Below are 24320 nucleotides of genomic sequence, written 5' to 3' on the forward strand. Positions count from 1 at the left end.
CTGGCATCAGGAGATGGCATGCAGGGCAATTGCTCACGGCCCCACCACGCTAAGTTACAGCCTCCTGAAGGGGGTACAGTAGTGTGGGAAGATTGAAAACCACTGCCTTGGATCACACTCTGCACCTCCATGGGTTTGAACACTCATATCCATGTGTTGCCATGCTATTAGCACTATGAGACAGCATATGTAGAAGACATACAAGCAGCATCCTGTTATAATCCATCTTTATTTGTAAAAATCCAGATATAAAATCTCATTGGTTTCTCTCCTTTTAAAAAAACAAAAAGGCACATAAAAACTACTCCATGGACTGATATGTCACTCACTCCCCTCCCCCTTTCTCTGCCAGGCCCCATTGCTTCAGGTTCACTTTGCTCTTCATTTCATTCCTATCAGGGTACAGCTCTGCAGTCAAAAGCTGGAAGTACACATACACAGGGGAGGTGGTGGGCTGTGCTGTGTAGGGAATGTTGTTTTACAGTAGAAGTTTAGTAGTAGGTTTCCTTTTCTACCCAACCTACAAAAAGAGGAAGAAAGAACTCCGTCAGTCTCATGAAGCAGCTTGTCTATTGTCTTTCTGAACTCGTAGGGCGCAGAAGCACACAAACGTCACTAGAAAATTAAGTGCCCTTGCTGTAATGGAGTCTTTCAAAATACATGACGACTTGCAGTTTTCAAATTGCTCTAGCTTCCCTAAACTAGACAAACCAACCATTTTCTAGTACCGTGTGTAAATACTTCTCCCCTTGCCTTCCTTTCCCTGTGAGCATTTCATAATCTGAAGCGATTGAGAGAATAACGCCACAGTAGCAAATCTCAGGGCAGTTCTTCCCCTTCATGCTGTTCAGCTAGAACAGGATCTTGTGGGGGAGGTAGTGGCAAGAGGGGAAAACAAAATATTGAGAAGGAAATCAGAACCCTATTTGTTAGTTATGACACCAGACCAGTGAGTGGGAAGGGGTGAGTTCAGATGAATCTTGCCAATTCCTAAGGCAAGTTCACACATAGGGATAAAGTATCATTATTCAGTTGGTCTTGTCCCTAATTTGAGTTTGATCACATACATTCCTTACTTCATTCAGTATCTTACAATTTCTACAATCTCACTTTAAAGAAATGAAGTGACCGTTTAACCCCAAAATTTCTACCCCTATAAGCAATAGGATATATATAAAATGACGACTGAGGATTTCCCTCTCCCATTCTCCAACACTGCAGCATTATGCCCTGAGACGAGGAACACTCTGCTCAAAAGGGCTGGGACTCATTACATATGTACACAGTGCTCAGTTCAGTGGAAGCATATCATCCTAAGTGGGGCCTCTGGATGCCACAGTAATACAGATAAACCATGCAGGGAACAATGCAGGTTAGAAATAGCACATTCTTACCCCCAGGGCTGCGTCTGATAATTAGCTTTCTGACTTCATCATACACGAAGATAAGGAGAGAGTATGGGAAGGCACAGAACCACCAGGTCGGTCTGTTTAGGGAAAAAGACACTAGTCAGGGTACAGACAGTACATTGCAGACTCATTCACAGGCATTTGGCAGTGCCACTTCACCTTTCTGCTATGAATCTCGTAGATCACAGAATGGAGACAAGCCTAGACCCGCCCATACAGCAACTTCTGCAAGAGGTTCTGCTGAACCAAGAGTCACCAGGGCCAAGAATTAGTTTTCCATGGAAAAATGTGGTGGTAATCTGATTCCAGCTAAAGATTCCAATGACAGGTGTGCTGCCACACCTTTGTCCCATTGAATACTAGCTCCTCCCATCCCACTGTACTGATCCAGGAAGATTTCCTTCCACATATACATAACCTTTGTACCACTCGCCTTTTGAATCCAAACTGTATCACAGCACAAGCAAATCACATCTAGGAGCTGCAGAAGTGGCACTGGTGCCTCAGCATCACGCTGGGTGAGGCTGTAATGCGAGGAATGCCATCTTGTATCATTTAAAAGTCCCACTTATTTTCTCATTGAGACCACACATTTTAAGTGTAGGGGTTGTTTTGTTTTGGACAAATTCAGCTTCCTGGGGGTCACTTCAAAGGTCATTCTCCAGTCTCCACTCAGCGGGGACATCCAAAACTACATTTTATAAGCTACTCAAACTCTTGGAGAGCTCATTTATGTAATCACATCTTTGCAAAAAGTTGGTTCTGTTGCAACTGGTGGAGTAATTATGAGCTGAAATATCAAGACATGACTTACTTAAGAGGATACATCCTTAAGGCGATATCCATGCCAGGACAGTAAGAGAGGAAGGCAGCCAGGGCAGTCTCCTCAAAGAGACCAAATATTAAGATCTTGTTCCTAGGAAAGAGAGAGAAGTTAGTGCCAAGGCATTTTCCTCACCTCTCCCACACATGCAGATTTTCACTTGGGAATCTGATTCTTTAGAATATTCTTTGCACAAAACAGTTATGGAATTACACGGTCTTTATTTCATCCTTGTCTTTGCATGACCTTCCCCCTGCAGTCAGTATTTGAGACTGGGTTATCTTAGGCTGCTCTCACAGCCGAGGCATCTGAGAAGACAACCACCTAATCATATCCTGTCTGGAGAAAGGTGGATGCTCCAGAAGCCATAAACCTTTTCCACTTGACCCCTTAATGAACCTAATTGCTCAGCACTAGGCTACTACTACTGCTTCTCATTCAATTCTCTGGTGCTTGCTGGGATAGGCACAGCATTATACTGAAGAGAAAAGGAATACTATGCCACTGCCTGCCAGCGACTCCACCTTAAAACCTTTCCATCCTTCACTACTTACTTCATTCCCTGCTGGAAGACTGAATTCCTTCTGGTCTTACAGATGACCAAGTCCGCCCACTGCACCACCACGATGCTGACAAAGAAGGCTGTGTGGCAAGTGAACTCCACAATTTTCCTCTGTTCATAGGTCTGGAAATGAGGAAGAGCGTTAGTTCTCATACATTCACCTTCTCCATTCCATGTGCACATTTACTTTTATCCCGATGCATGCATTAGTCATTGGGCCTGCAGCCTCCATGCTGTCCTCAAACTTACCCACTGCTGCCCATAGCTGTCCTCCACATCATTCACCCATCGGTCATCCCACTGTATTCTGATCCCTAGCAAGGAGTAGGGCAAGAACCCATTTTCTGCTAGGATTACGAAATAGGTGAAGAAGCCTCCCAGGGCCTGGATCATACCTGATAAGATTGGAAAGTGACAGATAAAGCTATGCGTGGTCATGACAGACGTGGTCATGACAGACAAGTGGTTTGCTAGACCCAGGCACATCAAGTCCTTCTCTTTTCATTTAACCATGATAGGAAACTTTGCATTTCTACAGCTATAACATTATGCTCCTTTGACCACCATCTGTTCCTTCCCCTGCCCAAGGGAGATGTCCTCAACTTTGTACAGCTACCCATGTTGCATACCTTATTGTGAAGGCATGAAACTCTGCATTGGAGAAACAGGATAAAACCCCATTATATTCTTATTTTCAGCCTCATCCCATGCTCTCCACAAACATTAATGAAGCTTCAAGGTCTGCTGCAATTAACCACCCCGTGAACTATGGCATATCTTTGTTCTTCCTTTCATCAAGTCTCTAATACTGTGTGTTTAGGGCTATGCTGGAGAGAATCCTTACTTCTAATTAAACTAACAATGGGATCTGTGTTCCTCCAAACAAGTCTGAACCCAAGAAGAACTGGTTAGCAGTCAGCTACTTTGCAGTGCTTGTAATTAAACAAAATTACTGTGAAAGTGGATGAAGTAAGATACCTCAAGTTCTCTTAAAAGCCTGAATTTCTGGCCTCCCCAATACAACATGGCCTACATGGCCAAGAACCGGCACCATGCAGAAACACAGTAGCAGCTACTGCCCTACAATCCCTTCTACCACAGGCCAGCCCCATCATTGGTGAGCACAGTCCCCGTGGTGCAAGCGAAGCGGCCGCTTACCAATCTGCCCATAGGCCATACTGATCAGTCTCTCGTTCACTAGCTTGTCCGTTTTGGGGTTTCTGGGCTGTCTCTTCATGATATCGCTCTCGGCTTGCTCATATGCCAAGGAGATTGCAGGAACCTTTGGGGTGAGAGACCGTTAGCATACAAAGAAGATCTGACAACAAGCTTTTCTATTTTTAAAAAAAAGAGTGGACAGCTTCCTCTTTGTTCCATTATAGTGACCAAGAAACAGAGGGCAGTTGCCAAATAATGAAGTTAGATGGAGGGAATATAGTTAGGCCTCTATGTAGGACCTTGCCTTTATATTGGCCCTTACAGAGGATCAAAGCACTCTAAGCCATCAAGCTTCGATTCTCAGGAGACAGGTAAACTGGGCGATGGAAACAGCATCTAGTGATCAGCTATGTTACAGGGCTAAGAAACCAGCTGATTCCATATTCTCTTGTCTGAGTTCTTTAGGGATATGTAGAACCCATGTGCGCCTCTGGTATTCTAAGGTACTTACCATGTCAGTGCCTAAGTCAATGCAGAGAATAGTGACTGTCCCCAGGGGCAGGGGGATGTTAGCAATGATGAAGATCAGGAAAGGTGTGATCTCAGGGATGTTGCTGGTCAAGGTGTAAGCAATGGACTTCTTCAGGTTATCAAAGATCAGACGACCTAGGAAGGAACAAATACAGACTCTTTACTACCACACGGCAGCTGCAGCTTACAGAAGGCTTTATTCCTAAAGTTACACAGGCTAGTGGTTGAGAGCCCAGATGCTAGTTTTCTCTCTAAGCAGAGCGGCAGTCACAAGCAGACCTGTAGTGCAGTGGAAGTTCAGGTATTCTGTGTAAGACATTATGAAGACAGTCTCACTATCTTAGCTCATCACCAGCAGGTTCCACTGTGTATGTGGAAGGGAAACAATCTCTTGATTTTCAAGTTCACTGGAGAGATTCAGACAACTGTTCCCATGAGCCCCTGCTTCCACCTGCCCATGCCCTCTCAAAACCTGACACCTTACAGCCATCGGTAGCAGCGATGGCACGGGGGGAGGCATGCCCTATTGCTAGACTGCCTTCCATTTTACTTTTGCTGGAGGTGAACAGCCCGATAAAAAACTTAGGATCCTTATTTCTACAGCAACCAACACTGATCTTAGAGAACTGAAGGGGGATAGTGAGTTAGAGCATGAGTCAGCTAGCACAGGCCAGCTGCAGGTTTTTCTTTGCTGTGTAGGCATACCCTTAGTAACCCTAACCCTAGCCAGGGGAGCCTCTACCTTTAACATTAGCTGGAGGACCCCAACAGGTCTCAGGCCTAACCCAGAAATCCCTACACTTAGTAACCCTAACTGTAGCCAAGGGAGCCCTAACCCAGAGTAAGTCCAGCAAGTGACTTTTTCAGGGGTAGAATCCCCTGCTTGGGTAGATTTTGTAAGACATTACCATGGAAGTGAATTATAAACCCAAGTTAAGGGAAACCCAGAGATCTAGTTTATCCCAGAGGGAATCACCAAGGAAGTGGCTAGAATGTGCCCGCTGAGTGCCAATTGAAGTTCAGCAGTGGCTTGGAAACTCACCTTCCTCTACACCAGTTACAATGGAAGCAAAGTTGTCATCCAGGAGAATCATGTCAGCTGCCTGTTTAGAGACATCAGAGCCAGCAATACCCATGGCAACACCAATGTCTGCTTTCTTCAGAGCTGGGGAGTCATTCACACCATCACCAGTAACAGCTACAATGGCTCCCTACGCACAGAGAAAGGGAAAAGGAAGATTTCAGTTCCCATAATAGGAATGTGTAAACTTGTATGTATAGTGCCTCAAGTACACTGGATGAGGGTGTCCCTATCTTCCACGGGTATTACCATTAACCCTTCTTCCCGAAGGGTCTGTTGCAGCCCTGAACAGCACCTCTAGCTGGAAACAGCTCTTCTTGTGCTATGTTTGGGACCCGATCAAGGTCTTGTAGGTGACCAGTGAAGGATTTTGAAAAAAAGAGCCTGTGTCCTCTTTGCTCCTTTGAAGTCAAGAGGCCTGGTACATCTCTCTGAAGCCTATAATCATTCAGGAATGTCATATCTGGACTTGCTGCTTTCTCTGGAGAATATATTGGATGCCTCCTGCCTTAAGGTGGGGTGAGAATGTTGAATGTTTAAGCCCCTAAACACTGTCAAGTGTTTAGACCTTAAAATCAACTTGAGCAACTACTTTTCCCTTTGCAGGTCACTTTAAGAGGCCTGCATTGATGCACAACACTGATTTGAAAATGCACACCATACACCTTTCCTTGTAGTGTCCATCTTCACAGATGAAGTCTATAATGAATGCCTACTTGTGCTCAGACCACTATCACAAGGTGCTTCTGCAGCCATTGCTGCTACTATAACGAAAACCCTCAACGACTGGGCAGACATACCCCAGAGCAGTGAGAGATGTTTAGGCCATGCTGCTACTCTTGAATATGCTTCATGCTTGAGCTGGTAGTTTAAAGCGAATACTTTTATGGATGATCAAATAGCCTGGCACTTTCTCCTTACCTGCCGCTGGCAACCTTCCACAATTATAAGCTTCTGCTGAGGAGATGTCCTGGCAAACACAATCTCTGTGTGATAAGTCAGAATGTCATCTAGTTGTTCACTGGTCATGTCCTTCAGATCTGTGCCATGGACAACACAGGCCTTGGCATCCCTGGAAAACAAAAAACCCCACACACCTCCTATTAACCCACAACTCTTATGTACACTACAAAAAGGGAAGCCTCATTTTTTAATATACTTAAAAGCCACTGCCTTCAGAGGAGGAAATTCCAAATTTTATGAGGTTTGGGATGTCAGATCTTGTGTGACCAACTCTTAGTGTAGGAGGAGAGGGAAGAAAGACCGCTCCTTACGTGTTTTACTGTTACAAAATATTTGAACATGAGCTGTGTTTATATACAATATTTTGTATTTTCTACATGTAGGGTGTATATTTCGTGTTTAGATTACCAGACTACATTAGAACACCAGCTCTTATCTAGTCCAGCATCCCACCGATTACTAGCTAAATGGATGATACACGCAACTAATGATGTAACATGGGGAAAATTCCTTTCTGACCTCACTGCCAGCCCCAAGACCCTCTAACATGTGGTCCAATTATCCTCCTAGCCTGCATTACTATTTATAAGTATTATGAAGTTACCCTCTCAAAATTTAATCACAATATTTCATCTTCCTCAATTCATTCCACAGGCCGTCTATTCACAGTTCATAAACTCTTTGTGAGATCTTCCAAGCAAAACAAAGGCTTGGTCAGGCTAAACAATGCAGGCAGTCTAGCAATGTACAAGAAGCCAGCTTATGAACAGGGTGACTTTGCCTGATAAGTATTTCAAATGCTGTGCTCTCAGGTAGTGAAGGAGCTGTGTATTAACCAGTGAGGGGAAAGGCAGTCCTGAAGAGAGACTAAGTATTTGTCCACAGGTCTGTTCTCACTGTGGAAACTTACCTACCTTTACACTGGTGCTATAGACCTTAAGGTCAGCTTTGAATGCTATCCCCAGAGCTCCACAGTTCCTCTGCCCACCCAAAAAATGCTTGGGGAAACAGGGTCTTGTTTTGACTTGAGAGTTTTAGTCATATAGTTTGATTAAAATATTTATCTTTAGAGTTGAATGAGAGATCAAATTTAAAGAGTTCCAGGTAAGTTTCCTTACATTACAAGTAAGGAACCTTACACTCAGTTTAACTATTTATTCTATTTGAATTTTTGCAGGACACTCAGTTTAGACAATTAAAACAGACTGCTCATTTTTTACTTTTCCTTTGAGTTTTTCCATGAACCTTTAATCAACGTTTCAGTGTCTTTAGTTCGTAACGGGGTGCTTTTAGACCAGTTTTGACATGCAACTTATTTATAGTTAAGCTTTTCTTTAATTAAGCTTTTTAAATATAATTTCAACTGCTAAAATTGATTTTACACACATTAAGATTTTTATCTATTTAAATTTTCACAGTTGTGGGAAATTATTGGGGGGGAGGGTCAGTCTATAATTTAACAACAGTAGGCATTTGAGATTCAAAAAGTTAAAACTTTATCATCAGTAAGACACCAATCATCAAAATATACGAAGTAAATATCCTTAAATCAAACCAAGTTCTCAAGCAGCACTTTTCTCTTTACCTTTACATATCAATGACTGATGGATTTTCATCAGTTGTGTGTGTACGGTGAAATCAATGTTTTCTGACATTTACCAATAAAAAATTCTAATCCTTCCAAGCTTATCTATAATGTTACAATATTGTTAATATAAAAAGTTTAAATAAGTGTTGGTCAAAGAGCGGTGTTTTAGTCCAGTTAAGTACTCAAGCCACTGGAACATCTTCGGTGGTGAATTGGTCAGTTGTTCATCTGCTAAATTCCTAGTTAATAATTCCACAATCTCCACTCAGGCCACAGTTAGTGCTGGCAGCTATGAAATCAGGAAGGAGTGTCCTGCTTTTGGTCTAAGCAAACTGTTAGGCCTGAAGCAGTTTTCAGCTAAACCGAAATCCACAGTAACTTGCAGGCAGGCATACCATAGTTTCAAGGACAATGGCATATGTAAATACCTAATAACTTGGAAGGCCAGATGCCCACTCAGTGATTCTGCCTCACACTGAGAACAGCACATTCTTTACACCCCTCCCTGTCATGTACCCTCCTATCTGTAAGAATTCTTCTCCACCCATTTCACCCCCCGCTCCCCAGCCCCCAAATGTAGTCAGAGATCTTTTGATGTAATTAAAGTGTCTCTGTACAGATGTTCTGTATCTGTCATTATCACTCCTGTTCTTTCTGGATGGAACAATGTCTGTAAACAAAAGTCTGTTTAAAAAAAGATCCAAATAGGCTTTTTTCAGTTTTGCTTCAAGGCTATTTGCTTTTATGCAAAAATCTAGTATTTACTGGAGCATTTTGGAAACCACTGAGTACCTTGCTGGGCACATGACAAGTGCAAACAAAACACAATATGCAGCGCTAGATACGTTAGTTTTACTGTATCTGAGACTAGAAGTTAGAGGGGATTATCTGGGGGAGACCGTATTTATTCTAAGACAGCCCTTCCCCCCCCATGTTAAGTGTTTTTTCTATTCAGTACCTGGGGTTGACTTGGCTGACAGGGATGTTAAGACGAGCAGCAATATCCTCTACTGTTTCATTGCCCTCAGAGATGATGCCGACACCCTTGGCAATAGCTTTGGCTGTGATTGGATGGTCTCCAGTAACCATGATAACCTGCAATGCAAACATCAGACTGCTGTGAAAGCCCAACTCTGTACTGTCAAGCAGGACTCTGTAGCAGACAGTACAGGCTGAAGGAGTGTTAACATTTCCTTATGTCGTCCCAAGTAAATCATGGTAAGGATTAACTCTTGTATCCAGAGTTGCTCTGGTCTTGTTGAATCCCGTCATGTCAATTCAGACTGCAAAAGTGTTAGTAAAGTGGCATCCATGATTAGCAAATCTGAGCTCAGCCAGATATTTAATGGCCACTGCATTACAATGGGCCCATTTGCTGGGGATCTCAGAGGCCAAGAAGTGAACGGGACATAGAATTAGAGCTCCCCATCCCTATCCCTGGATGGTTCCTCTTAGAAAGAGAAAAGAGAACAGTGTGGGGAAGCTTGCATTTCCCTGGTCAAGAAGAAAACTTCCATCTACAGAGCTGCCAGCAATACTTTTAAACTAGCACCAAGTTAAGAAACAGAGGTAACAAACAGAATATTAACTCCTATTTTGTCGGACTCTTGGAGCAGTTCAGCCATTGGATATTAAGAATCTGGACTCTCTACCAAAAACTATTTTTTTAGTCTGCTATTTGACTAGCATGGATCCTGGATCATTAGATTAAATGACCAACTTCCAAAGCAATGTTAAGTGTCTTAGCATTTAAGAATGGCATCAGAGTGATTTTTGGAGTGAACTGGGCCCAGGGACATATTTACTACTAGCTACAAATCTCCAGTCTCAGGTGCATGCAGCACACATGTACCCACATGTGGAATACACATAGGGAGCAGCACTCCGAGGAGAACCCAGTTTCTTCCAAGTCCGAACACTCAGTTCGTTAGTATTTTAACTTACCTTGATTCCAGCACTTCTGCATTTGCCAACAGCATCTGGCACAGCAGCACGAGGAGGGTCAATCATAGAAATCAACCCAACAAAGCAGAGTTTTTCTACAGGAAAGTTGACCTCATCTGTGTCAAACTGGAAGTCTTCCGGGAACAGATCATCTGGCAGAGCCAAATGGCAAAAGCCTGCAGCAAGTCAAAACTGATGATTAGTTTGTGCCTCTACATGCTAGGAAGCAGGCAAGTTTGGTTGTGGGTTCCCTTATTGTGAACAACAGTGGGGAGGAGCTCTGTAAGTTAGCGCCAAGTCTTCTGCTAAGGAGTCCAGTCAATGTTATTCAGAGTAAGCACAGCTCCTGCTGGCTTAAAAGTTTTTCTAGACTCGTGGCTAGTTGCCAATACTAGGTGGTTGCGTGCTATTTAGTTTACACGAAGTAGAGAATTTTTAATTTATGCAGTCTATGGAAATAACAGGTTCCAGCATGCATTGCTTCATTTTGATCCAAGCAGTCTGGCTACCTGGGAGCCTGTGATGTCTATGTGGGCTGCACCCATATTAGAACAAGAGCATATCCCTCCCCAGGAAGAGATTCTTTCCAGATCAATGCTGAAGTGCCCAATTACATTGCCAGAACAGACCACAACCCCATGTACTTAATCCACTGCTTCTGTGGCACTATGCATGGAGGCCAAGCCTCTGGCAGTGAGCTATGACTGCCGTTTCCTTACCTAATACTCTCTCCCCAAGGCCTCCCAATTCCAGGTAGGCATTTTGAAAAGCATCTTTTGCCTCCTCATCCAGTGGCTGTTCTTTTCCATGGATCAAAATGGAACTGCAGCGGTCCAGGATTCTCTCCGGGGCTCCCTTCATCACCAGCAGGTAGCGAGACTCTGATGGATTGGCATTCTTATGGATGGACAGCTAGGTTGTAAGAGAAGAGCTTTTACAACTTTATATGTACATGGTATGAGATCAATGGGACTGCTTCCATTAAAAATGCCACCCAGAATGGTTAGTGTCCACGATGATTTGGAGGAGTCGCATAAGCAGAAAGGGCTTAACACCCACGCTAAGTATTCAACGGTGGTGAATTGGAAAATGAAGGCAGTTCATTTTAAGGTGCTCTGGAAACACAGGAATTCTAGCAAGTCTCCTCCCACAACCTTGGTTATATGGGGATGTTAAGAACTCTCTGGTGTGCATGTTTTATTTATTTTTAAAAATCACGTTTGCAATTCATTTAGTTCCCCAGATTCAACTTCTCCAGGTCTCCACCACACAAGCTACACTAGGAAACACCCAAACAAAAAATCTTATGCCTTTATTTGCTGCCAATGCAATCCCACTGCAGACAGTGCAGGTGATGCGCTTTGCGTAAACGAATATATAGGGGCTGGGAACCCTCCCCTCCCCCCAAGAGAATCTTGTTTGCTTTTACCTGGTATTTGTTGGTAGAGTTGAATGGTATTTCCACTACTTTGGCATTCCTTTCTCTCATCTCTTTAACAGAACCACAGCACACTTCAATACATTTTAAAAGTGCAGATTCAGACGCATCACCTGCAACCGTCCTCTGTTAAAATAAAATTTCAAACAATGAACACAGGCAAGTTTATACTCCTTCCAGAAAAAGAGATCAACCATTTCAAACAAGGATGAAACCAGAGTCAAGCAGGCCTCTAAAGTGTGGAGAAAATTATGTAACCAACAGGACAGACAGGTATTAGAGTAATAAGCAATTCTTTTTAACAGCTTCAAGCTATGAAATAGAGGCAAGAAGCAGGATTACAATAGATGTAAGATGTTATGGTAGCAGATTGATATTAAAAACAGAGATAGGATTGATAGTTCCAGAACCAGTATTGAAGGATAGTCAAGACAGTTATTTTGTTCTACGCTATCATCAGCATAGTGTTCAAGCACTTTCCAGTAATGCATTAAGTGACATGATTAAGCTCTTCCAAAGAAACTGGATACAAGAACAGGGCTTCACCTGTGCAGACATTAGCTTAGCATTTCTCCTCCACAATTTTCTCCATGTAGAATTTGCTTTCATACCATACAATGTCATCAAAAAGTCAGACAGAAGATTAGGCACAAGTATACTGTGAAGTTAAAAGACTGACAGCTGCTCCCTCTACTCCTACACCCACCTCTCCCAGTTTCTTTAAGCAAAGTTTACTGTCATGGAAGCCCCTCCCCACATACCATATAGGAATAACTTGAAGGGAGAGAATCCACCAAGCTGTGTACGAAACCTTCCTTTGGAACATACCCAGCCCCTAATGTGTTCTACTCCCTTAACTTGCAGATGTCAGGGGATCAGCAGACAGCAGAGATCGTGCTGCAGAGCCATACATCAGTTTTCAGAACCACCTCCCTCCTCTACCAGAAGCATAGACAGGGAGAAGAAAGCTGGGGAAACAATCTACGGGTCTGTTTGCAGAAAAAGCCAGGAGCCCAGCTGGCCTTCCCTCCCCACACCTCCACTGTAACCTTGGGACTGACAAGGAGACAAGGCATAGGTTGTTATTGCACTGCCTTCACCCTTCTAGACAGCTTGATTGTAATGCCATTAAAATGAGAGCAAAAATGGTTGTCAGAATAGTTTAGGATGCCTTTACTGAACTCACCTTGAGAATAGGCACATTTTCTTGGTTAGCCTGGAACACAGCACGGTTGCAAAGACCTGCAACTCTGGACAGAGCATTCCAGGTGGGAGACGTCTTGTCAAAGGAGGCACCTGGAAGCAGGGGGAGAAGGGAAATAAGCTGCCAAATAGATCAGTGAAAAGGCTTCGTTCAGCTCAGTGTAAAGTCTTTTCTACCTCAGAGTGTAAGAAAGCTCATATCTGTCCTACTGGGAGTTTTACATCTACTATATTTTTCCTGAATTTAAGCCACTCATCTAGTCACCAGTTATTTGGGGAGCAGATGGTGAGTAGCTAAACATCTTAAGAGTAGGCTTTTGGAGTCTAGATTCTATATACTACTAATTATGTTTTCAGTAGTGACAAGGGTCAGGCTGACTTCCTTTCATAGATTGGGACACTAGGAATCAGAACTCCAGGGTTCTGTTCCAGCTCTCCCACTCACCGTTAGGGAAGTGCTTTCCCTGGAAATAGTAAATCAGGAAAGGGCCTTTTAAAAAGCCATATTCTAGTTAAGCATAGATTTACCTTCATGGAATAATCACTGGTTTATCCCTACTGTAGTCAGGCCAAAGATTTATACAGCACTCTTCTAAGTGCTTCCAATAAAGCTCTGTATTTATATAACTTGATACTTTGCCCTGTATTAAAAATCGTTAAAGTACTAGTGTAGACCAGACACCGCCACTCTCAAAATTGGATCAGACAAGCGTTGAGCAGACCTGGGGAAATCAAGTCTTACACACCATTGCAAGTCCACCTGATAACTAGTACATCATTCTAGTTTAGAAAAGATTAGACAATGGCAGAGCTAGGACAAACTCCTGATTGTCTCCCAGTTCTAGGCTCACGCCAATGAACTACACTGCTTCAAATGACTGATGTGCCAAGAAAGATTCCTGGTTTCCTCATTGTCCACGCACAACTGGAATGCTCTGTCTGAATGCATACATTCTATAGCTCTGGCAGGCATGTCCCTCAGAGTGCGGATTTTGAAGCTGTTTACAGGCACTTTACATAATACTCTTGTAAGATCCTACTTTGGGTGGTAAGACTTGGATATTTTGCCAAAAGGTAACATCACGGTCCTAGATCAAATCCAAAACCTGAATTGGACCTAGGAGAAGTGATCTTTTCAATGCTCACTGTTTAGGACTCCTAAGTCCAATGAGTTGTGCATTCAGGATAAAGAATAAATTTACAGCATGGAGTCATAATAAGGTTTATATGGATTAACAAAGAACTGTAGCAGACAAGTTCTAAATCTTCTCGACTCTGCATTCCAAACACCAAGTCTTCTTACACGATCTGTAAGCTAAGACATCTCTAACACAACACTCTAATTAGAAAGGATTTCTCTTACCACTCTGGTTCTCTGTGGTGTCAGCTTCATGAATCTGATTATCAAACCACATGTGGGCAACTGTCATGCGGTTCTGAGTTAGGGTGCCAGTTTTGTCAGAGCAGATGGTGGATGTGGAGCCCAGGGTTTCCACGGCTTCCAAGTTCTTTACCAGACAGTTCTTACGAGCCATACGCTTGGCTGTTAGTGTCAGACATACCTGGGAGAGGAAGTGAGGAAGATGGAAAAATCAGACTGGTGCTTGTATACTAATGTAGTGCTACGCGGCCCACAACTGGCACTAGCTTGCAGTTAAATGTTGTGTTTAGAAGCTGCAGTTACCACTCCCCCAACAAGAACAGAAAACTCATTTAAATTTAGACCATACTGTATTTTCACCTCCTTAAACATTTCTGAAGATAGCATATCCTGGATCAGCAGGTCTTAAAGTGAAATGCCAATAAACAGAGTATAGAAACTACTCAAGAACATGAGAAGACGTTTTTAAAACCATTTAGCCAGACATGACCCTGATTTACCATCTGAAGTAAGTGCTAGTGGCCTTTTCAGTTGGGAACTCAAAGACATGAGCCTGTAGATGGAAGGTAGCTTTTTTTTCCCTTTTTTTTTTTAAATTTCTATTTGGAAGTAAAGAGGATGTCACATTTGATAGCATCCTGCTTTCCATTGTATCTGGAAGGGAATTGCATTTGTAGTCTTGACTTTTTGATTAAAGCAGTGGTTCTCAACTGGTGGTACACGTACCACCGGTGGTACTTCGAAGAAGGCTGGGTGGTAGGTACGCGAGCCGTACCGCTCCGCTGAATCCGCCACCAGAAGTGCCCACCCACCCACCCCCGCGAAACCCTGCTGCCGAAAAGGGGCAAATGGCAGAAGGGTTTCGGCGGAGGGCATTGTTCCCCCCCATGTAACCCGCCGCCACCAAAAGTCTCCTCCCCTCCCCTTTTTTCCCCCAAATGGTACTCGGGGGGGGGGGGGGGGGGGGAGAGAAGGTTGAGAACCGCTGGATTAAAGAGTTAACACTCTTGCAATATCAAACTTATTCTATGATTTAGTCATTTGGGGCCCATCTCCACTAGCTGAAGAGTTTCAAAACTGCGGGTAATTTTGCAAAAGGTTTCCAAAGTAGTCTGGATGAGTTGGTGCTAGGCAGAAACATGATTAATTTAGTCTGAACAATTACCATCACAGCTTGGCCAAGACAACCATCCAGTGACGAGAATATGCTTTGTCACACTGCAGTTTGCCTTGAAGTATAATCTGAGAAAGTTTTAAATCAGTTACACTTTTAACCCATCTCGATATTCCCCACCAGCTCACCGTGACCGTCGCAAGCAGACCCTCGGGAACGTTAGCGACAATGATTCCAATGAGGAAGATGACTGCCTCCAGCCAGGTGTACTCAAGGATCAGGGAGAGGATGAAGAAGCTGACTCCCAGGAACACAGCCACTCCAGTGATGATGTGAATAAAATGCTCTATCTCAGCTGCAATGGGAGTTTTCCCCCCTTCCAGTCCAGACGCAAGAGTGGCAATACGGCCCATCACAGTATTGTCTCCAGTGTTAATGACAATACCCCGGGCCGTGCCTGAAAGTGAGACAACAGGCTTTAACTGACTACCAACTAATGCCAGACACAGAAAGCTACTTGGCTCTGGTTAAGTTTGGAGATGCTTGACCAGATCTCCGTACATCAGTATTTGTTCACACCACAATAGCCTTTATGCCCCCATCCACACTGAGCATATGTGATGACAAATCTCTTAATACAGCCCTGGCCCCGGGGATTCTTGCGTAAGACAGACCACCACTGCCATGCCGCCTTCCTACACACTTCCTCCCCTGGATTCTGATTAGTGTCTGTTGCATGGCAGTACACCCACAGGGTTTTTAAGAGGGCAGATAGTTTTCCACTACAGCAATGTCAGCCAAGCATCACATGACATAAGTAGGCACAGACTTCTGCACACTTATTATAGCAGAAGGGGATCCCCATCAGTCCCTATTTTGGGGCCTATCCCTCAGGTAGGACATGGGACGTGTTAGCCGGCTACAAAGCAGAACATTGCTGCTCCAACACAGGAGTGACAGTCTGACCTAGGCATATTATGGGCATTGTAGCAAAGGAATGTACATGCATATCTGAGGGCAGAACTGAGCACCACATGTTTACCAAAGATAGTACTTTTTTATCTGTAAATCCTCAGTGCACTCTGTCTGGTTACCGAGTCATGTCACGTCACACAGTCCTCCCTCCCCACATGTCATCTAAGGAACAACAGCCACTCAACCTGCTGAAGTGTGTTGCAGGAGGGCTACTAGTTCTATTTGAGGGGCCCTGGAATTCTAAGCTCTCTAAAGCAGCGGTGTTACTTTTGAGCACAACATCGGTGTCTGAATATTATATTACAGTAGCCCCCAGTCCCAGTTGGGCCTTTGGGTGCTAACAGTGCAGGGGAGCCGTACAAACACCCATTCCTTGTTTTCGTTAAACATTTGAATTAGTTAAATTAATAGAAGTTCAGTAAAGCAGCATCTCAGAGAAAACCAGATATTCAAAACTAGTATTGCTGCAGAAGCTTACCATCCAATTACACAGAGTCAATTTCCTATCAGATACATCCCTCTCTCAGGGGTCTATACCCTGGTTGTTTACATGGGGGTTGGAAGTGGAGTTCAGGTGCTTCCAACTATATGAAGTTACACATTAAACATTTATACTGCTATAGCAGTTTCTTGATTTAATGTTTTAACCCCCAGCGTTCCAGTAGTGCATGCTTTATAGAGCATTAAAGCTATGTACCTTCCACACAGTTGGTGGAAAAGAAAGCAATATTCCTGGTCTCCAGGGGGTTGTCGTTTGTGAAGTCTGGAGACCTGGTCTGAGGCTCTGATTCACCAGTGAGTGAGGAGTTATCCACCTACATGAAAGATATATCACACTGTTACTTGCACAAGAGGACAAAACACACAGGAAGGAAAATAAATGTAAGGAAACACGAATTTCTAAGGCACTGAAAAGCTAACATCCCATAAGTTCAGAACTGAGTTTATCAATTAAAAAAAGTGATTCCCTTAGTATGGCATGGGGTTTTCAGAGACATTCGATAATGCACCCACCTTACAGCCATGAGCACTTATGATTCGAAGATCAGCTGGAATTCTGTCTCCTCCTTTCACTTCCACTAGATCTCCAATTACAACACCTTCAGCATTTATGCTCAGCTTCTCACCATTTCTGATCACAAGGGCTTGCTATAAAAGAGTCAAGGAATACACTACTTTAAACCACACACAGAAAAGGCTTCAAGGGTTTAGATGGTCTTTAAAAATACTGTGCTAGAGTCCAGTTTCCTCTCATGTGGGTAAGTCAACTTATTTATCTCAGATGGGCGTGTGGTTGAAGAAAACAGATTGTTTGTTTTCCTGTTATTAAAAGCTCCTTGTTGCCATGCAGACAGGCACTATGGAGGTTGTGTGAGACAGACTTTTTAATTCAATCAAAGAGCTAAATTTCTTTAATTACTTTATAATCAGGCCAATAGAAGTTCCCCAAAATACCAAGAAGCTGCGGTCAAGTGCTTTACTGGACACCAATAACTGGTACTCATCCAGTGGGGAATATAGCTAGCATTTGCTATTATGCTCTATGTAACTTTGCTCATGCCAAGAGAAATCTGAAACTTCCACTTTTAACAGCTGAGAACCCATACTGACAGCTTGGCATTAAAGAGATCTGGTCTGCTAAAGACTAGTAAATGCTCCCTAAATCTAGTCAGGTCTTTTGCAAGGACAGCAAGATTCTAATCCAGTTAACAATCCTGAGCTACCTAAAGCTTGATCGACCGCTGGGGGAACAGACATAACATACCTGAGGCACCATGTTTTTGAAGGATTCCATGATCTTCGAGCTCTTTGCTTCTTGGTAGTAAGAGAAGCAGCCAGTTATGATAACGACAGCAGCCAACACAACACCCAGATACAACTGCAATGAGCAAAAAGTCAATTGAGAGGCGATTCTGACTGAAGGGTTCAGTTACCAATGTCTAATGCTTACACTAAACTGCACAGCTACTTGCAGTCTCCGCACAGCGTATGCGCACAAGTTCAGCCAAGAGCTACAGTCAATTTAAATGTTCAGGGAAACAGCTGAAACTTTCATTAGTGGGATCTGAGCTGAGCTGGTATTCAGCAGCTGAAGGCCTGGATTGAAGGCCACATATGCAGAAGTGCAGGAATTAAACCAGAGTGAGACTATGTTATGGAAATACTACCATTTCACTAAAAGCCTCAGGAAAAGTTCCTGGACTGAAGGTTTAGATACAAGAGAAACAACATGTCTAACTCACTGCAGACGAGCCTAGCACACACTTACTCACATTATCATTATTTGGCTCCTCCTCCATGGCAGCTTGGATACCATAAGCCAGAAAACAAAGAACAGCTCCAATCCACAGCAGGAGGGAGAATCCTCCAAACAGCTGTCGGCAGAACTTTACCCATTCAGGAGTGGTAGGGGGAGGCGTGAGGGCATTTGGGCCGTCCCGCGCCAAAATCTCAGCAGCACGCGTAGGTGTCAAACCCTAGAACGCAGGATGGGAAAGTAGTTCAGTTATAGAAGTGCAGTACAGTCACAACCACCAGGCTTCCTCGGTTTGAGGTGTGGTGGTCTAAAGCAGTGGTTCTCAAGCTGGGTCATGACCCCCAAAGTGGGTTGCAAGCTGGTTTTAATGGGGTCCCCTAGGCAGAGACAAATGACATAACAGCAATAATAATGCAGCAGTTCTATTAACTTACAGCTATTTTATTTTATAATGCATCACCAGGGCTGCGTTGGACTCACTCGGGTCCAAGGTAGAAAGCCGAAGCCTGAGCAACTTAGCTTTGTGGGGCCCCGGGTAATTGCCCTGCTTGCTACCCCCTAATGCTGGCCCGGATTCTAGAGTAACAGTGCACTGGGTCATGTAATAATTTGTTGTCGTCAGAAGGGGTTGCAGAGCAATGATGTTTGGGAACCACTGCTCAGTGGACTGAGCAAGCCATTCTGAGTTCATTCCTGCTCTGCTGCAAGAATGAAAGCACAGTCCTGCCTCTGCCTTGCTTCCTCCTGCACCTACAAGCTAAAGGAGAGGATGCTTTCCTTACAATAAGGCGGGAAAAATCAATGGGAGCTTGTGTAGCCTTTTCGTATCTCCAGGTAAAAGTATTAGTACTACAAATCTGCGCAATAAACCCCCCCCCCCCCAGTAACTTCTATTTCCAGCTCACAGATAAAAATACAAGATGGTCAGGTGAAGGGAATGATATAGGCATTCACAATAATGATGGGCTTTCACAGTGTCAAACACAGGTGTGATGGGGCCACAACTGTGGAAGTTATAACCACTCCCCACCCCCAAAGGTCTATAGCAGACTGTCAGGGGGCTCAGAAATTATAGTACAAGCAAAACTTAAGACAGCCACAGAAAAGGCAATTTTGATTTTACTTTTCCCAAAAATCTCTCAAGTTTTCAAAGTTTGATTTGTATAAGAATTAAGTTTCTCGCCCTACTGTGCTACAAGACCCAAAATAAAAGATCTCTTGTTGCATCAAAACTTGCAAGAAACAGCTGTCAACTAAACAGGACCAACCCAGGTGTGAAACCAGCATTGTACCCTGCCCAAAGTGCTGATCAAGTCATTTATGCGACATTAACTTGACATGCTAACACATTTTACAAGTTCCTGCAATCCTCGGGGGGGGGGGGGGAGGAGGAGGAACCCAAACCGTTAAATGGGAGACAAGTGATGTAGAAAATTAAAAAAAAAAAAAAAAAAAAAAAAAAAAAAAAGTCTTGTCTGAAGATTTTTTTTTTTTTTTAAACCTACTAGTTACACGACCTACCTACAAGATTTTTTTTTGGCCTGAAAGCTGAAAAAATTACTTTCCAGATTGTGGGCGCCCTATACTGTCAGCTTCTGTCCTGCTGAGCGGTCCTTTTGTTTTGTACATTATTTTTATTCCCCTAATAATCAGGACATTAAGTTGCTTTGTAAATAAGACTATTTCATAGTGCTCCATCCCTTTAGTTACCAAGTACAATAACTCGGTGGGGGGGGGGGGGCTGCCTCCTCTTTAAGATTCCAGTACCCCCGTTATAAAAGTAATATTTTAACTACTGATGGTCAGTGTCACATCTGTGGCCACATCCTGGTTCAAAGCAGAGGATTACCAGACACATACATGTACAAGAGAACACAAGCAAGCAAATTACGAGCTCCTAATGCAAAACCTAAGAATCAACCTAACCTTGGAATACTTAAGAGTCAGATGAATAAATCCCAACTTTGTTGTTAATCAGTCACTAAAATATTTGAGCCAGTCACTATAAAGGGAGGAAAAGAAATATTTGTGAACTCTAATGCTAGAATTGTTAGTGCACAGACTCAGAGGCGTAACTGGAAGAAAACGTAACTGGAAGAGTAGTGGTAAACAAATTTGACAGCACCCAGGTCTCTCTTCACAGCAGGTTTATCATATTGGTGAATTTATTCCTTTTTAAATGTCAATAAATAGGACACTCAAAATCTACCTACCCGACTCAAGTCTGTTCCGTATTTACGATGAAGTTCATCAAGGCTGAGTTTATGATCATCCTGAAGGAAAGAAAAGAGACTGGAGTGGGAATGTGTAATAACGGTCCATACATAACAGTGAACAAATGCTACTGGGTTTTTACTCTATTCCCTTGCCAATAATAGTTTCATAAGATGGAGGTTTTCATGGCAAGGAAGGACAGTTAAAGCTGAAAAAGTTCCAAAGTTGTAACCTCACTATTGGACTCCTCTCACCCTGCTTAGTACCATTCAGAATAGCTTTATTCTATGCAGCACTGCTGTGTATTACAAAGCTGTCAAGCTCCATCCAAGAGGTGGTTACATTTCTAATGATGCAGATCATCATGCAAGTGGTCTGCATCCCACAAGGTTTTTTGTTTTATTTTAAAAAAGAGGTAAGAGACATACAGTAAGCAATCCAACCTCCCCTTCTTAACATACACAAAAAGCTTGCAACTGGTTAAGTGCTTATACAACCTTGTTTTCACATTGTACATTACACACCAAGGAAACAAGATCTAAAATAGAATCTGCTGAAATACAGATAATAGCCAAATGCACAATTCACTCATTGTGGACAGGTGTCCATAGCACTAAAACTGATCAGCACAAATGCACACCACTGTTGACAGTCTCCACAGAGGCCAATGTTTAAGTGTAGCCATAGAGACTGAATGCACTGGCTAAAGGCAGTCTCTCCATAGCAGGCCAGACTCTCACTGGCAGGACAACATGGGGAAGAGTGCGCTTCTGCTACCTGGGCTGCACTTACTCTGGGTATACATTTATATTATGGCTGCACCAAAAACATACTAGATGTTTCATCTCTGTACCAATATCACGTTTTTAAAGGTAGGTACCTAAAGAAAGGGTTTTCAAGACAGTGCATGTTGTTAAAGAGCCACCCATTCTTCCCCTTCCTCATGTTCTTACCAGTGAGACTTCCTTTTTCAGTTCGTCCATATCCTTTTTTTCTTTCTTCCCCTTTTTCTTCCTGGCACCATGTTCTGATGTTGCAGTAGGCTCATACTTGTCACGTCCAGTCTGAGAAAATAAGGTGTTTTGAGAAATGGCTGATGTTTAGCCACTTAAGTAGTGGATATAGATTCTATATTCCCTGTGAACAGAATTTCATGTCAGACAGCTACTTAAATGTAAATTATGCTACTTTCTTATAAACAAGCCAGTAAAAAGACTAGTCTGCTTAATAACATCTCTATGCTGCACAGATTACTGCCAGGGATTGCACAAGTGCGGTTTTAAGTATCTAGACAAACAGCAAGCTGCACACTACTCACTGATCAGTTTTGAGGTCTGAGCCTCAGTCCGACCAGAAGTGATCAACATCGTAAGAAACCAGCTCCAGACTGCACACACAATTCCTTCAGAGGTATTAACTCTTTGGTTTCTCATGTTAACCTACACGTGAGTGTGGGGGTGATGGAGTAAGAAGTGAAGAGATTCAATAGCTTATCCAATTTGAAAACAGATTTGACCTTTCATGTATCCCAAAAACTTGGCAAGAGTTAATTTCAAGACACTTTCATGCTTGCTCTTTGACAGTCTCCCAAACAGCACATTTTATTTTTGAAGGCTGGTTTTATTTTAATACAGCAGATTGCCCTGTAAATATTTTGGCATATAGCAGGATGTAAAAAAGGCGTGTGTGTTATCTCACCAAAAAAAAAAAAATCCAGTTACTTAGTGCTGCTTATGTCTCATGGAACAAACTGATCATGCTTACATAAATCTGTTTTCAGACGTCTCTTATTCCCCTCAATTACATAGGATATTTGCATGAAATTGTGATCTTTGATGCTTAGTTCAGGTAGTGGAGGGTAATAAGCAACAGCACCTAAGCAACAGATTGTTTTCATACAAATGTCTGTGGCAATCAAGAAACAAGGGAAGAGAAAGTACAGGACAATTAAGAAGCATAAGCATCTCTAAATCAAAAAACTGAAGTTTCCCTATGAAGCACTAGTAGCCCTAGGCACTTTCTGTCCCTGCCTACTGCAATGGGACCATGAAATGGAAATGCAAATGCAATCTGCCTCGACTCCACCCGACTGCAAGGTAGATTTCCAGACTTACACAAACCTCAAGTGACTCTCCCCCCCCACCACCTCCCTTTTGCGTAACATCTAACAACCACTAACATTTTCCCATGGCTCATTTTCCACCACAATTAAAATGACAGGCTCTGATAAAAGCTTAAGATATAATGGCTCTCAGATAAAACTAATACAATAATCTATTTCACTATGTTGTGCGTGCAACTCAGGTCAGAGACTGGATTCCTGGTAAGTCAGAGCAATGCATGCCAAGAACCTGTTAACAGGATCCAATAATCAAATATTAAGAATGAGCTTTTACGAAACTTAGGTTGAAGAGAAATATTAATTACACCAGTGGTTTTCAACCTGTGGTCTGGTCTGCCCGCAAACCCCTGGGGGTCTGCAGACTATTTTTAAGATTTCCTAAGGGGTCCACCTTTCCATTTGAAAATATTTAGGGGTCTGCAAATGAAAAGGGTTGAAAACCACTGAATTACACCATACATCTGAAAGTGAAACTAACTAAACAAGTGAAACTGAGTAGTCTACTTTCATTGCCCAAGCTGACAGAAAAGATTTCATAAAGCTCCATGTTCCCTTCTTCACTAGAGATGAGCATTTATGTTCTTCATACTTCTGCATGCAGCCATAGGAAGGCTGTGCAACAGTCAAAAGAACACTGCAGGCTATTTTTAATGAATGGAGTGGAACTTGTCCTTTGCCTCCTGTTTTATCTGTAAAGAATGAAGTACAGCTAAAGATTGCCAGCATTCTTGACATTCTCTTCACCATACTAAAACCACATTTTTTTTTAAAAGGGTGAAAGCAGTGTTACACAGGCATAGGACAGCACCAAACTTTTAAGTACTGACAAGAATCTGCTACAAGGCAACTTGACATTTTCAGAGTACAGAAAGTAGCCATAATTTCACTCCACATCCTCCAGTCTAACACTTATTTGACTTTAAATTATGAATTGGTATTAGGCATTCACCCCCAACGGTGCACAATGTACATACATTTCATGGTCTTCCTGAAGCTTAAAAAAAGTGTGATTTCCAAATGTACATATAGGGCGGGGTGCACCATACTGTGTAAAATCCATCTGCTTCGCATTACTCTCCCTAGTACTTTTGTAATTCTGCCTGTTCAGAAAGTAGCTAGATGTTAACTTGCTCTTTTAAGCTTTTTATCCTCTCCCCCCCATCCAAGTCACATGCTGAGAGCACTTTGACCCACCCCACTGCCCAAGTTCCTGGTTGAATGAATAAAGTATACTGAGTGGTTGCTCCAAGGCCTACATATCAAAAAGCCATTTCAGTCTAGTAGTCTAAACTGAAAGCATAATTCCAAGCTCATACTGCTGTGACACTCACATTTCCCATTTCTACTCTACCGTTTACTGAATGTTAGTTTTGTCACTGAGATTTTCAGTCTAAATATGAACACCATTCGGCTCTCACCCTGAATCTAAACCTACAGCAGCTAAGTAGTTACTAGAGTGGTCTAATAGTTATTTTGAGTGTGATAACCTGGTTAAGGGATTGAAAATGGACCCCTAGCCTATGCCAGTAGGTTCTACAGACGTTAGGACTGCATTAA

The 24320-nt window shown here is 42.8% G+C and overlaps 1 protein-coding gene across 1 annotated transcript in view; it reads right to left on the reverse strand.

Annotated features, from left to right (window-relative positions):
• Positions 1 to 210: 210 nt before the first annotated feature.
• The window catches only part of ATP1A1 (ATPase Na+/K+ transporting subunit alpha 1), a 29821-nt gene continuing 5711 nt past the window's right edge, over positions 211 to 24320 (reverse strand). The window contains exons 2-23 of the mRNA XM_067546015.1: positions 21595 to 21705; positions 20641 to 20700; positions 18444 to 18647; positions 17936 to 18049; positions 17185 to 17319; positions 16868 to 16985; positions 15384 to 15652; positions 14064 to 14262; positions 12684 to 12793; positions 11489 to 11623; positions 10779 to 10971; positions 10060 to 10235; positions 9074 to 9210; positions 6486 to 6636; positions 5526 to 5694; positions 4464 to 4618; positions 3953 to 4076; positions 3044 to 3189; positions 2787 to 2917; positions 2224 to 2325; positions 1395 to 1486; positions 211 to 520 (exon numbers count right to left, since the gene is read on the reverse strand). Coding sequence (XP_067402116.1) covers positions 492 to 520; positions 1395 to 1486; positions 2224 to 2325; positions 2787 to 2917; positions 3044 to 3189; positions 3953 to 4076; positions 4464 to 4618; positions 5526 to 5694; positions 6486 to 6636; positions 9074 to 9210; positions 10060 to 10235; positions 10779 to 10971; positions 11489 to 11623; positions 12684 to 12793; positions 14064 to 14262; positions 15384 to 15652; positions 16868 to 16985; positions 17185 to 17319; positions 17936 to 18049; positions 18444 to 18647; positions 20641 to 20700; positions 21595 to 21705 — 3060 coding nt within the window. The 3' untranslated portion in view covers positions 211 to 491. The remainder of the gene's footprint in view (positions 521 to 1394; positions 1487 to 2223; positions 2326 to 2786; positions 2918 to 3043; positions 3190 to 3952; positions 4077 to 4463; positions 4619 to 5525; positions 5695 to 6485; positions 6637 to 9073; positions 9211 to 10059; positions 10236 to 10778; positions 10972 to 11488; positions 11624 to 12683; positions 12794 to 14063; positions 14263 to 15383; positions 15653 to 16867; positions 16986 to 17184; positions 17320 to 17935; positions 18050 to 18443; positions 18648 to 20640; positions 20701 to 21594; positions 21706 to 24320) is intronic.

The sequence above is a fragment of the Emydura macquarii genome, unplaced genomic scaffold, assembly GCF_026122565.2.
Source record: "Emydura macquarii macquarii isolate MOO-44397 ecotype Brisbane River unplaced genomic scaffold, CSIRO-AGI_Emac_v2 contig_1119, whole genome shotgun sequence".
Classification (NCBI taxonomy): domain Eukaryota; kingdom Metazoa; phylum Chordata; order Testudines; family Chelidae; genus Emydura; species Emydura macquarii.